At 35.7% G+C, this 13961-nt stretch overlaps 1 protein-coding gene across 1 annotated transcript in view; it reads left to right on the top strand.

The window, feature by feature from the left end:
- Positions 1-13961, top strand: part of COL12A1 (collagen type XII alpha 1 chain) — a 146671-nt gene that overhangs the window by 105415 nt on the left and 27295 nt on the right. The window contains exons 44-51 of the mRNA XM_007953255.1: positions 663-786; positions 960-1103; positions 2668-2832; positions 4332-4370; positions 4463-4601; positions 6911-7053; positions 7332-7441; positions 13712-13861. Coding sequence (XP_007951446.1) covers positions 663-786; positions 960-1103; positions 2668-2832; positions 4332-4370; positions 4463-4601; positions 6911-7053; positions 7332-7441; positions 13712-13861 — 1014 coding nt within the window. The remainder of the gene's footprint in view (positions 1-662; positions 787-959; positions 1104-2667; positions 2833-4331; positions 4371-4462; positions 4602-6910; positions 7054-7331; positions 7442-13711; positions 13862-13961) is intronic.

Here is a 13961-nt window from a genome sequence, read left to right as displayed (position 1 = left end):
TGGACAATGAATAAGGAAGATCGAAGAAGAGTTGGTGTTTTGAATTGTGGTGTTGGTGAAGAGTACTGAAACTACCATGGACTGCTAAAAGAACTAACAAATCTGTCCTGGAGGAAGAACAGCAAGAATGCTCCTTGGAAGCAAGAATGGCCAGGCTTCATCTGGCCTACTTTGGTCATGTTGTCAGAAGGGATCATTCCCTAGAGAAGGATATCATGCTTGGTAAAGTGGAGGGCCAATGAAAAAGGGGATGGCCCTCAACAAGATGGATTGACAAAGTGGCTGCAACAATGGGCTCAGTATAGCAAGGATTGTGAGGTTGGCACAGTACCAGGCAGTGTTTTGTTCTGTTATACATGCGTAGGGTCACTATGAGTAGGAGGTGACTTGGTGGCACCTAACAACAACAACAATATCAATTATTGATATTTGCATTTTTAATATTAACATATAATAATTAGAAATTAGAGAAGTTAATGAGACAACAGTAGCCAGTGTTATAATATTAGCTACAAATGGCTTATAATATTTTCTAAGGTTTGAGATACTCCTTTTTTTCCCATTCTGCAGCTGTAAAAATCCCTAGAAGATTGAAATATATATACTGTATAAATAAAAAATAAGATGCATTATGTTCACAAACAAATTACATTTCCTTTCAGGTTTCATTTGTGCAATACAGTGATGAAGTTAAGTCTGAATTCAAGCTGAACACATACAATGACAAGGCCCAAGCCCTCGGGGCCCTCCAGAATATTAGGTACAGAGGAGGCAACACAAGAACAGGTACAGTTAATCAGAGTACTCAGAAACCTCAACTCTTCAATGTGTTTCTTGTAGTAGAATTGAGTGTGTAATCTCACTCCATTGTCCATATTCTTATCAGTTGAGCATGACCAATGGCGTTAGGATAGCTTTCACTGAGATGACACTAAAATGTTCTATGCCATATTCTGTAGGCAAGGCCCTCACATTTATCAAGGAAAAGGTCTTGACTTGGGAGAGCGGCATGAGAAAGAATGTCCCCAAGGTGCTGGTTGTGGTCACAGATGGTAGGTCACAGGATGAGGTCAAGAAGGCAGCTTTGGTCATCCAACAGTCAGGTAAGTACTGTCATGAATTTAAGCCTAGTGGTTGTATTCATTATCTTAAATGTTATAAATGCTCAGGGATGATTGCAAAGGACCAGCAATGCTGATGTTACTTTATTGTTCCTGTTTAGCCCTGTGCTCTGTTCCTTGTTATGTTTATATTTAATTGCAGAATGGTTTGGTATATGCTCATAAAGTACATAGTGTATTCTTTGTATAATGATTCAGTCTATTAAGGGGCAAAGCAGAAATGAATGTTGATGCTGGTTTCTGTACAAGGAGAGACACAAGGAAGCCTGTAGTCTTTGCAGATGCAGACCTCATGTAGATTGCTGAAGGGTACACTGCAATGGAGTAGTGAGGCCTCAGGGAGACAACTTTGGGGCAGATGTTACCATTTTACCATACTGACAACCTCTCAGCAATACTGCTGTTTGGTTTAGTTATTTAGGATTGTTAGAGATGAAACTGGGAGCTCTGGTGGCATAGTGCTTGAAGCATTTGACTGCTAACCAGAAAGCTGGTGGTTCAAACCCACCAGCCACTCCTCAGAAGGAAGATTGGACGATCTACTTCCATAGAGACACCACCTCGGAAACCCAAGGAGGGCAACTAGATCTTTCTAGTACTTTCAGTAGATCCATCCTCTCCACCCAACCCAAGCAGGGGACAAGGTGGACATATTTTAGAGAGAATTCATGACTATGTGTGATCCACCGAGTAAATTGTACTTTGTTACATACAATTTGTCACCTGCACATACATGATTCTTTGCCTAAAATTATGATTTGGGATTAGTGATAGTACTAAATTATAATCTTTTCTTTCAACAGAGGTTTTTCTTCATGCTGATCTTTCTGTAATTTATTGCCATTATGTTACTAGACAGATTTTGAGTATATTTCTCCATACTTTGGGCTTCTAACTGATTTAAGTTTTGGGTTATGGATTGCTCCTCAAAACCTAATCAATCTCTAATTATATCTCTAATTCCTTTTCATATATTTTGCTTATTTTTTCTGATGTCAAATTAAACTTTAGAGTGAAAACTTTATTTTCATTAGCCTAAATAAATAAATCTGAGTTTATTGCCAGTGGGAGTTGTAAATTCCATTTTAAAGGTGGCCAAAGGGCTTCTTTTGTGCCTGAGGTCATTAAAGAAATTGGCTTTGAGAATTCCAATTGTAAAATGAGCCCATTCTTGGTTTCTGAGTCACAAATTTAAATGTTAATGGTGCCTAAGAGAGCTGCAGAATTTATGGGTACATTAGAGCTGTGGATCTGTGGAAGGAAATATGTACCACATTAAGTCTTCCTGCTATTAAAATTTCCATCATTTAATCATTAGGATTTTGTTTGAGGAAATCTGATTAATTGAATTTCATAAACCAGAAAATAGGGAGACTTGGGAAAACTACTTATTCATTGAGGAGAGTTTATGTCAAATAAAAGGACTTGCTGAACAAGTCCTAACAAAATAGAGCATCTTTTCTGATAAGATTTTCTTCTGAATTGTTCAAACAATGAAGAAAGGAAAAGGGGATATGTAATTAACTCTATAAATTCTACTCCACAGGGTTCAGTGTCTTTGTAGTTGGTGTCGCTGATGTTGACTACAATGAGCTTGCCAACATTGCCAGCAAACCAAGTGAAAGGCATGTGTTCATTGTGGATGACTTTGAGTCTTTTGAGAAGATTGAGGACAACCTTATTACATTTGTTTGTGAAACTGCCACTTCAAGTAAGTCATGGTCGACATGGATCCAAAATCTTATTTGTTTTAGAGAATAATTACTTAGTAGACAATTTTCTATCCTTTATGGGATCAAGTCTGTACATAAATAGATCCTGGAAAATTATTTGAGAACCTGATGAATCATTGTTCCTATTGACATCATGCTAAATATGTGCTTGTCTGAGTCCATTTTTAGCCTTGAAGATGTAAATTCCTTGTATGGAAATAAAGTGTTTGAATATATTCTTTTTCCACCATTCCAACATCCTGTGACCTTTGAGTAAATTAATCTGCAGTTTAGAACTGCATATATAGAAATGTTTCCGTGAGATGAAGGTTTTCCCTATTAGTAATCAATTGGTATTTGTTCTGTCAACATCTGTGCTTCAAAAGAATAAGAAAAACATGATTTATACTTATGTGCTCCATAGAAATTCTCTTGGTTCCATTTGGGTATTGATTTAGCTTTTTCTTATTATACCAAGTCCACTGTATAAGATACAAAACCAACAACCAAATTCACTGCCATTGAGTTGATTCTGACTCCATAGTGACCTTATGGAAGCAGACTACTTCATCTTTCTTCCATGGAGCAGCTGGTGGTATTTGAACCTCTGTCCTTTTGTTTAGAAGCCAAATGCCTTAACCACTACACCACCAGAGTTCCTTGTATAAGATACAAGGAGGACCAAAGACTGATTGTTTAAATCAATTTATTCTCTTCCCTATCCATTAGCACTGATACCTGGGGTATTAGATTATGGATATAGTTATGTGGCCAGTGCAGCCCCCTTATCCAAGGCAGGAGTGTGCTTTACCAGTGTATTTTCCCTCATCAAACATCATATTAAAAACTCAGAACTTTAGTTAGATGTGGCAGTAGTAAAGAAACTTCAGCAGTTCACTAAATTTCAAAATTGTGGGGCCTCTTATTCAATTGAAAACTCTATGCTGAAGTGCAGAATGCTTTGGTGAAAGTGGGTAGAGTGGTGGCATTACCTCCTTTCAACCTTACATGGCCATGGATGCTAGCCTTTGGTACCCCCAGGTTCTGGGAGGGACAAGGGGAAAATTATTACTTAGTTTTCACCACTGAGTGATGTTTGGTGGCCAGCATGGAGGCTCTGGTGCTTTGCAGAGAAGATGGTTGGATAGGGTTGAACTCCTTGTACCTCTGCATATAGCTAACATTTTCCTGGGAGACAAGTTCTTTATTATATTGAAAAAATCTAAAAGTTTCCCCTTTAATTCTATTATTCTTAAGAACACTGAAATTTCAAATTACCATAGAGAAGGTTCAGGAAGCATTTGTCACATTGACCAGTATAATTTTTCTTACACATAGGAAGTTTATAAGAAACATCACAGAAGGTTAGATTGATAAGTTATTTTTTAAATAAATGAATGAAAAATTTCATTACTTAAATACAGAGCTGCTTTCTCTGCATATATAATATCTACATATCATGTTAGTGAAACATACTTAAAAAAATTATATGTTCTAGGTTGCCCACTCATTTATTTGGATGGCTACACCTCACCAGGTAAGCATTTGGTTAATTTATTTCAAGTTTTGAATAATAAAACAATTAAAATTAATTCATTTTAACATTTCCCTTTCCTTTCCAATAAAAAGGTTTTAAGATGCTTGAAGCATACAACTTGACAGAAAAGAATTTTGCTTCTGTACAAGGAGTCTCTTTGGAATCAGGGTCTTTTCCCAGCTACTCAGCTTACAGGCTTCAGAAAAATGCCTTTGTGAATCAGCCTACAGTGTAAGTATGACAACAGGGGATTCTTTTCTTATAATAGGCAGGAAGTGTTTTTGAATTTCTTGTAATCTTTGCTGACTTCCTAAATCTTAGAACATTAGAATTGTCAGAAGAGTTTTTATAGGTAACATAGTCTGGTTTCTTTAAATACAGTTGCCCAGAGAAGTTAAGCATCTTTTATAAAGTCTTAAGCCTTGTCATGCCCAGAGCCAAGAATCTCATCTGGTACTGCAGTATTATTGATTACTCACCCTTTGAATTTCAGGCTAGGATTGTAGTTATGCTTCTGAGAGAGGTCATTTAAACAGGAAGGCAAGTTGTTATATTGAACATTTCTCCCTGTGGTGCAGAAAAACCGGATGCAATAAATGCAAAATGAGAGCAGGCATTCATTTTAGTGTTCCAACTTTCCAGAAAACCAAGGCTGAGGTAGTTTTGCTTGTTTGTGATTGGACAGGCAGTGGTTAGTTTTTATTGGCTGATGATCTAGCAATCTGTTGGGCAGCTCTAGATGTTGTTATTTTATTTCATGAAAGTTTGCACCTGGGTGTTACAATAACCAAAATATGTATTTTTATTCATTAAAATGAAAACTTTTTTATATTTAAAAATATGTGTTTGGCAACTTATGGAGAGATAAGAACAAGAAGAAATAAAGCCTTCTGAGATTTAGGACAGGGTCAGAAAGTGATGTCTGAAATTTGAAATGCTCGGGGTAAGCTGATGGGAAATTCAGACTAACACCAGAGCTAATTTCTCTTAAGGAAGCACAGACCATACTGTTGTGGGTCGACCACACTGTAAGTTCCTTACTCTTTTATGGTTAACCTCATTGATTCACAGTTCTAGGATTTTCAATGAACCACAATACTCAGTGTTTAACTCTTTCAGTACCTCAAAATATGATCCCTGAATTTTAACTCATAATAGCCTATTGTCCTTTCAAGAATGAAAATTTGTTGTAGAAAGGAAAGAAGCATAAATGAAATTTTTATTATTATTTTTTTTTCACAAACACTCGTTAACTGAGAAAAGAGGAAAATGGGCTAGGTGAGAGATGAGCTAATATGGAAAAATATTATTTTTAACATGGACTATTATTACTAAGATAGTAGATTCTTGGACATGTACAAGGAACCATGTTAGTTTGCCCAGAGCATATGTTTTAAGAAGCAAAATAGAATAATGTATCAGAAGCCTTTCTTTGTGGTGTTAGGACATGGAAACTCAGGGGACATTCTGTGTCCTATGCCAAAGTTTAGGAAGGAATCACTCCTTTTCAGTCCAAGAGTTGATTAACCTCTTTTACTACCTTCAGGGACAAAGTTACTAAATGGTCTCAGACAGAGAATCATAATTCTGTTTCACAGACTTCCCCAGAACAATGGTACACTAAGCTCTGGATGGACACCTGGGACCACATTTTTTATCTAACAGCCTTAAAGCCAAGAAACATTTCCTCCTAACTGAATCACATCCCGTTATCATCATTAAACGTTTACACATGGACGTGGTTTTAATATTTATAATTGGTTTTGTTTTGGGGAATATATGTGCTTCTAAGGGTTATTTTATTTATTTGATTTCAGGGGAAGTTTGGAAGCATAAGAACTATTAGAGATAAGGAGGAAGAAATTATAACCTTAAACTGTTTTACCTATAATCTCGTATCTGTGATACCGGATATTACAAATATTTAGTAAATTCAGGCTCTTTAAACAACATCTATAGTTTTAGCAGGAGCTCTGGTAGCATAGTGGCTAAGACACTTGCCTGCTAACCAGACGGCTGGTGGCTCAAACCCACCAGCCACTCCTTGGAAGGAAGGTTGGGCAATCCTACTTCTGTAGTGATACTGCCTTGGAAACCCAAGGAGGGGTCGCTATGAGTCGGGTTTGACTCAACGGCACATAACAACAACAACAACATAGTTTTAGCATTTATCACTGTAAAATCATCATACAATTTTCTAATCTTCTATGTGTATAGAAAAAAAATTAGTTATTAACAGTAGGATAAAAAGCCATTGGGTAATTTCTCAGACTTTTGTGACTTTATCAAATTTATACAATAATTTATGACTACTTATCTAAAGGGTCTTTACTGTTTATACTTTTGATATGTGTCCTAACAGTTTCACCTTCTAATCTGCAGCCAGATTTCATAAACATTTTCTGATACTAACCATAATGAATCTCTGGTCCAAAATTTAAAATATTCTCCATTTCTTATGAGAAATGTACCTCCCTGTCTGTCATCTATCTACCTCCCTGTCTATCTATATTTATCTGTTTGTCTATTTTATCCAACAGAGACCTACACCCAAATGGACTCCCTCCTTCCTATACGATTATCTTATTGTTTAGACTTCTTCCTGAAAGCCCTAATGACCCTTTTGCAATCTGGCAAATCACAGACAGAGACTACAAACCACAAGTTGGAGTGATTGTGGATCGTAAGGATTTTTTTTCTTTTTATCTTACTTTAAGATGCATGCATACATATTTTTGACTATATTCTTCCCATTTCTCTTAAGAGCCTTCTGAATATGTTTACTGGATATATACTTTTATGCCTAAACCTTTCAAAATACAAAAAATCAGGAAGTTTTCTAATTATATTTTTTTTCTAACTGAAATTATTTCTTAGAACTCTCCTCAGCAATAATTGCTAATACTTTTAATAAAAGTATGCTATGTGTATGATTTAGTAACAATTTTATGTTGACTACAGCTTCTACCAAGACATTATCATTCTTTAACAAGGATACAAGAGGCGAGGTGCAAACGATAACATTTGACACAGATGAAGTGAAGACATTATTTTATGGAAGTTTTCATAAGGTAAAAACATAAGATTACCTGAATCTTCTTTTTAGAAAAAAGAATAGTACTTAAAAATTAAAACTAATTTCTTTCATTATTTTTTAAAATACATGTTAAATTATAGAGCCATAGGTATATCTTTTAAAAATAAAATCTTATTTTAGAGAATTTCATTAAGTCAAAGAAAGAAAGTTTTAAATAAAACCATAATTCTACTAATCAAGAGATAATTACTATTAACATTTTGATATATTTTCAGTGCTTAGATCTTTAAAAATTTTGAATCATTTAGTGTATACCTATTGCTTTCTACCTGCCATTTAATTATGGATCTTTATGTCATTTATCTTCAAAAACTTTCTCTTAGTGGATTGTATTTTAATTTAGAAAATATATTATTATTATATTTTAATCTTTTAAATCTTATGGAGCACAGTAAGCTTTTTCTGCTTGCTTACTGGAAAGTTACAAAAATTTCACTTATATGTAGAATAAACATTTTTATCATCTTAAAAGTTATAAACATCTACTAAAGCAATTAAGAGAAGTGTTAATGGGATTAGTTTTTATATGGACATTTATGAATTTTCTAAGTATCTTATTAAAAGTTGTAAGATACAACTAGCCCTAAGGGCTTGTCTACTCTTGGTGGTCATAATTAATATTTTGTATGTCTGTTCCTGAGGAATCTAGGTTTCTTTCCAGAATATTTAATTCATGAATCAGATTCTTAATAAGGATGCCAAGGGACTCTTTTCACGAGCTCAAAAGAGGCTTTATTGTGCACATTGTTGTTGTTGTTGTTATGTGCTGTTGAGTTGGACCCGACTCATAGAGACCCCTTCTTGGGTTTCTGAGGCAGTATCACTACGGAAGTAGATTGCCCCATCTTCCTTCCGAGGAGTGGCTGGTGGGTGTGAACTGCCAGCCTTCTGGTTAGCAGTCAAGTGCCTTAGCCACTATGCTACCACAGCTCCCTTGTGCACATTAGTGAAACCAAAAATACAATGAAGGGGGAAAAAAAGAACTAAATACAATAGTATATATACTTAATAATTTATAGACTTTCTTGGTAAAGTGCAGTAAAATAAATGCTTCATTGGGAAAGCAAATTCTAGTTTGGTGGATATTATATTGTCGAACTGATCTTTGTCTGATAAGAGATGCTGAGTTTGGTAAAGTTCTTAAGAACTTTTGTGGTGCATTGATAGACCTATTGAATTTATAATGGAGTATTTTGCTGAGAAAGACTATTTTCTTTTTCTTTTCATATTCACCAGGGATGGTGAGAATCTAATCATCTGCTAAACAACTGATAACTATTTAGGAATAATTTTTTAATTTCCAATTTTCATGGAATGCTTAGTTTTACTTTAACCTAGAAAGGGAGTATTTTGCAGAGGCCCTTAGTGACATCCCACTACTTGTCCGACAGTTTGTTGTGCTGTGGTGGCTTGCATGTTGTGATGCTGGGAGCTCTGCTACCAGTATATCAAATACCAGGAAGGTCATTTGATATACTGGTGGATGGGTTTTAGTGGAGCTTCCAGATTAAGATAAAACAGAGAAGAAGAAAGAGAGGGTACATATCTGAAAAAAAATTAGCCACTGAAAATCTTATGAATAGCAGTGAAACACTGTTAGATACAGTGCTGGGAGATGAGTCCCTCAGGTTGGAAGGGAATCAAAATACAACTGGGGAAGAGCTGCCTCCTCAAAGTAGAGTTGATCTTAATGACATGGATGGAGTAAAGCTCTCAGGACATTAATTTGCTGATGTGGCACAACTCAAAATGAGAAGAAACAGCTGCAAAAATCCATTAATAATCAGAACATGCAATGTATGAAGTAAGAATCCAGGAAAATTGGAATCTGTAAAGAATGAAATGGAACATAAAAAGATCAATATCCTAAGCATTAGGGAGCTGAAATGGACCGGTATTGGCCATTCTGAATCAGACAATCATATGGTCTACTATGCCTGGAGTGACAAATTGAAGAGGAATGGCATCACATTCATTATCAAAAAGAACATTTCAAGATCTATCCTGAAGTATGATGCTGTCAGTGATAGGATAATATCCATATGCTTCCAAGGAAGTCCAGTTACTACTACTACTATTCAAATTTACACACCAACCACTAAAGCCAAAGATGAAGAAATTGAAAATTTTTACCAACTTCTGCAGACTGAAATCAACTGAACATGCAATCAAGGTGTGTTGATAATTACTGGTGATTGGAATGCAAAAGCTGGAAGCAAAGAAGTAACATCAGTAATTGGAAAACATGGCCTTGATGATAGAAATGACATGGAAATTGCATGATAGAATTTTATGAGACCAACAGCTTACTCATTGTAAATACCTTTTATCAACAACATAAACAGCGACTATACATTTGGCCCTTACCAGAAGAAATACACAGGAATCAAATAAATAACATTAGTAGAAAGAGATGATGGAGAAACTCAGTATTATTAGTCAGAACAAGGCCAGGGGCCGACTGTGGAACAGAAGAGCAATTGCTCATATGCAGGCTTAAGTTGAAGCTGAAGAAAATTAAAACAAGGCCATGAGAGCAAAAATATGACCTTGAGCATATCCCACCTGAATTTAGAGACCATCTGAAGAACAGATTTGATGCACTGAACAACAGTAATCAAAGACCAGAGAAGTTGTGGGATGACATCAAGAATATCATACAGGAAGAAAGGAAAAGGTCCTTAAAAAGACAGGAAAGAAAGAAAAGACCAAAATAGATGTCAGAAGAGACTCTGAAACTTGCTTTTGAATGGAGAGTAGCTAACGCTGATGGAAGAAATGATGAAATGAAAGAGCTGAACAGAAGATTTCAAAGTGTAGCTTGAGAACACAAAGTAAAGGATTATAATGAAATGTGCAAAGGCCTGGAGTGAGAAAATCAAAAGGGGAGAACACACTTGGCATTTCTCAAGCTGAAAGAACTAAAGAAAAAATTCAAGCCTTGAGTTTCAGTATTGCAAGATTCTGTGGGTAACATATGGAACGATGCAGGAAGCATCAAAGGAAGATGGAAGGAATACACAGAGTCACTGTACCAAAAAGAATTGGTTGATGTTCAACAAAGTCAGGAGGTAGCATGTGATCAAGAACTGATGGTATCAAAGGAAGAATTCCAAGCTACACTGAAGGAATTGGCCAACAACAAGGCTCCAGAGGTTGATGGAATACCCAGAGATGTTTCAACAAAAAATACAACATTGGAAGTGCTCATTCATTAATGCCAATAAATTTAGAAGACAGCTATGTGGCCAAACAACTGCAAGAGATCAATATTTGTACCTATTTCAGAGAAAAGTGACCCAATGTAACATGGAAATAATCAAACAATATCATTAAATCACGTGCAAATAAAACTTTGCTGAAGACAATTCAAAAATGGTTGCAGAAGTATATGGACAGGGAACTGCCAGACATTCAAGCTGGATTCAGAATAGGGTGTGGAATAAGTGATATCACTGCTAATGTCAGGTGGATCTTGACTAAAAGCAAAGAATAGTAGAAAGATGTTTACCTGTGTTTCATTTACTATGCAAAGGCATGACTGTGTGGATCATAACAAATTATGGATAACATTGTGAAGAATGAGAATTCCAGAATTCTGTGTTCTGTTCTTCATGCCATTTGCCTTTCAGAGAGGTATTTGCTTTTTTCATACTTTATGTAATGCCTCTTCTCTCTCCTTTTCTTCCCCTACACTCTCTTTTTTTCTCCTCAAATTCTCTACCTTCTTCCATCATAATATTTTTCATGTTTCTTGTTTCTCCTACTGTTTTGGTTACCTACTACTGCTCTGACAAGAAAATACCACAAATGGGATGGCTTGAACAAACAGGAGTTTTTTCTCTTACAGTTTGGGAGGCTAGAAGTCCAAGTTGAAAGTGCCGAGCTCTAGGGGCTGGGTGAAAACCCCTCAACCTTCAGCTCTGCCTCTTGCTCCCTGCCCACTGAAGCTAGAGGCACTTTTCACTCAGGCAGCTATTGGCTGCTGAGGCTAACAAGCCCAAGGTTAACAAATAAAATGGCACAGTCCTGATGTTACCAAACCACACGGCAGGCCTTTCATTCATGTCTATTGAAATTCCCAAGGTCAGTGGAGCACGGCAGGCTGCTGAACAATGACACGGCTATGTGCAGGGTTCAAGCGTGCCATAAGGTAGAAACCATTCCCAAAGCTGTTTCTTGTATACAGAAAGCAGACCACATACCTAAAGCAGCTACTCAGCTGCTCCAATAGATTCCACCATGGAGTTAATTCCCAATCTCACTATGGTGAATAACTACTTTGAGCTGCCCAGCCACTCAACCAGCCCAGCCAAGTTGACACACAACCACAACTACCCTTCTTCACTATGCTCTTACCTGCCTCTACCCCTCCACCTCATTGTTTTAACACACTCCCATTTAACCCATGAATTCAAGTACCAAGTTCAACAACTATCAACTATTTACATTCTTTATGTTTCCAAGGATTCCAGCACTTGTCTGTCATTTCCATCTAATTCCTGAAGCAAATTTCTTCAGTCCTTGGTATAAGATTCAATAATACTCTGATAGCAGAAAGTTAGCAACAATGATGAAATGGGGCTCTTAGAAGAGAGGAGTGGGTTCAAAGAGGTTAAGTGGGGAATAGCACACATTTATCACTTCATGTGGCTTCTCTTGTAGGTTTTTTTTTTTTGTGTGTGTCTTTTATTGTAACAATGTGTCTCTTTTGTTGTAAACTATAGAGAGATGACCTGCTGCAGATGAGAAATTTATAATAAAGGGAGTAACTGGAATAGGTGAAAATGAAGTTTTATGGAATGGTTGAGCCTGGGAAGGAGTTGAATGACGAAAGGGTCACTATTTTATTCTATTGGCTTATGACCAATAATGTTTGACAGTTAGGAAATAGGTTGGTTACCCTAAATATTTGGGACAATGGTTAAGATGAAAAGCCCATGCTAAAATGTCATTTTACATGTGTTTAAAATGCAATCAGACATCCTGATGAAATTGTCACAAAATATGTTTTTAAGATATTCATCTTTATGATTAGCACATGACAAGTTTATTTGGAATAATATTGACACAAGTTAAAACAGTTTTGATTTTAGAAATAATTTTTCTGGGTACTGTACTCTTTCAAATATTTTGTGAATGTTTGTTTTGGTGATTGTTCTCGTAAGTGTCAACAAATCAGTTCGAGTTCTTATTAGATAATAAATACCCTGGGAATGCATGTATGTTGTTCTGCTTGAATTCAATATTATGAGATTTCCCTGGGGACACTGAAAGTTTATTTTTCATAAGTTGAATAGCATTTTTTTTTAAAATAAAAGCAGTATATAATTCATATTTACCACTTAGAGATGCTCTAATGTTTTGGTGGTAAATCCATGCAAGAAAAATATTTACTGTTTAGAGAATCTTAGTAATTATCCTTATGTTTATTGACTCAGCACATTTAAGGGAATTTCTGTTCCTTTTAACTTGGAGCCAAACTTTTTAAAGTAATCATCAAGTGCTTACTTGAGCATTTGTGCTGTGATAAGTGTAAACTATGAATTTAGCTATAAACTCAAGGATTACCCACAGTCATTCTTTACATTGTTGAAATATAAATGTCTTATTTATTATCTCTACTAGCAGATTTCTTAAGATTCCGAATGTCTTCAGTATCAGACAAAAATAAATCAACAGAAGTTTCTTTCCTTCAAAGGAAATTGAATCCTGAATTTTGTTGATTTCCAGAGTTGCATCTCTATAGTAGACATATGCTAGTTCTTTTCTATGTTCAGTATTTACATGGTGTGTAAGTTCTTTTTCAGCTGAGATTCAGCAATAATGAATAGAAAATTTAGCAAAATCAGTGGAAAACATTCAAGGCTTTTTTTTTTTGGTACTGAGTAAATAATTCAATAACCTCTATTTGAATAGTTCTTTATAGTTTACAGTAATTTCATATGCTCCATCCTTTCTTGTCATCTCAGTAAGAGCACATAGTGGGGATATCAAATTATGGATGGATATGTGGATGGAGCAAACAATTAGAGACACTAAGTAGTTTGTCTCACTTTATATTGTTAATAAATGACATCACTGACATTGCAACATGGCTCTTGGATTTTTAGACCAAGACTCTTGATTTGGGGTGAAAATGGCTTAAAAAATATATTTCTTTAGCTGGGATCTGAGATATGCCGAAGTTAGCCTTTTTCTTTTGGGTGGAAATTTTATAACGGAACCAAATTATGTTTTTTAGGTTCATATCGTAGTGACCTCAAAAAGTGTTAAGATTTACATTGACTGCTATGAAATTATAGAAAAAGACATCAAAGAGGCTGGGAATATCACAACTGATGGTTACGAAATTCTTGGAAAACTGCTTAAAGGGGAGAGGAAATCAGCCACAGTATGTAACACATTTTCACTTTTCTTGGTACCTTGCTGAAGATTGAAATGGTGTTTTCTAAGTAACTCAGTGAGTTTAAAGTTGTCAGATATCTTAGACT

Source organism: Orycteropus afer, unplaced genomic scaffold, assembly GCF_000298275.1.
Source record: "Orycteropus afer afer isolate SDZICR_OR568_19922 unplaced genomic scaffold, OryAfe1.0 scaffold00380, whole genome shotgun sequence".
Lineage (NCBI taxonomy): Eukaryota > Metazoa > Chordata > Mammalia > Tubulidentata > Orycteropodidae > Orycteropus > Orycteropus afer.
Note: the sequence above shows the minus strand (reverse complement) of the source record. Positions and strands in the feature narration are given on the sequence as shown.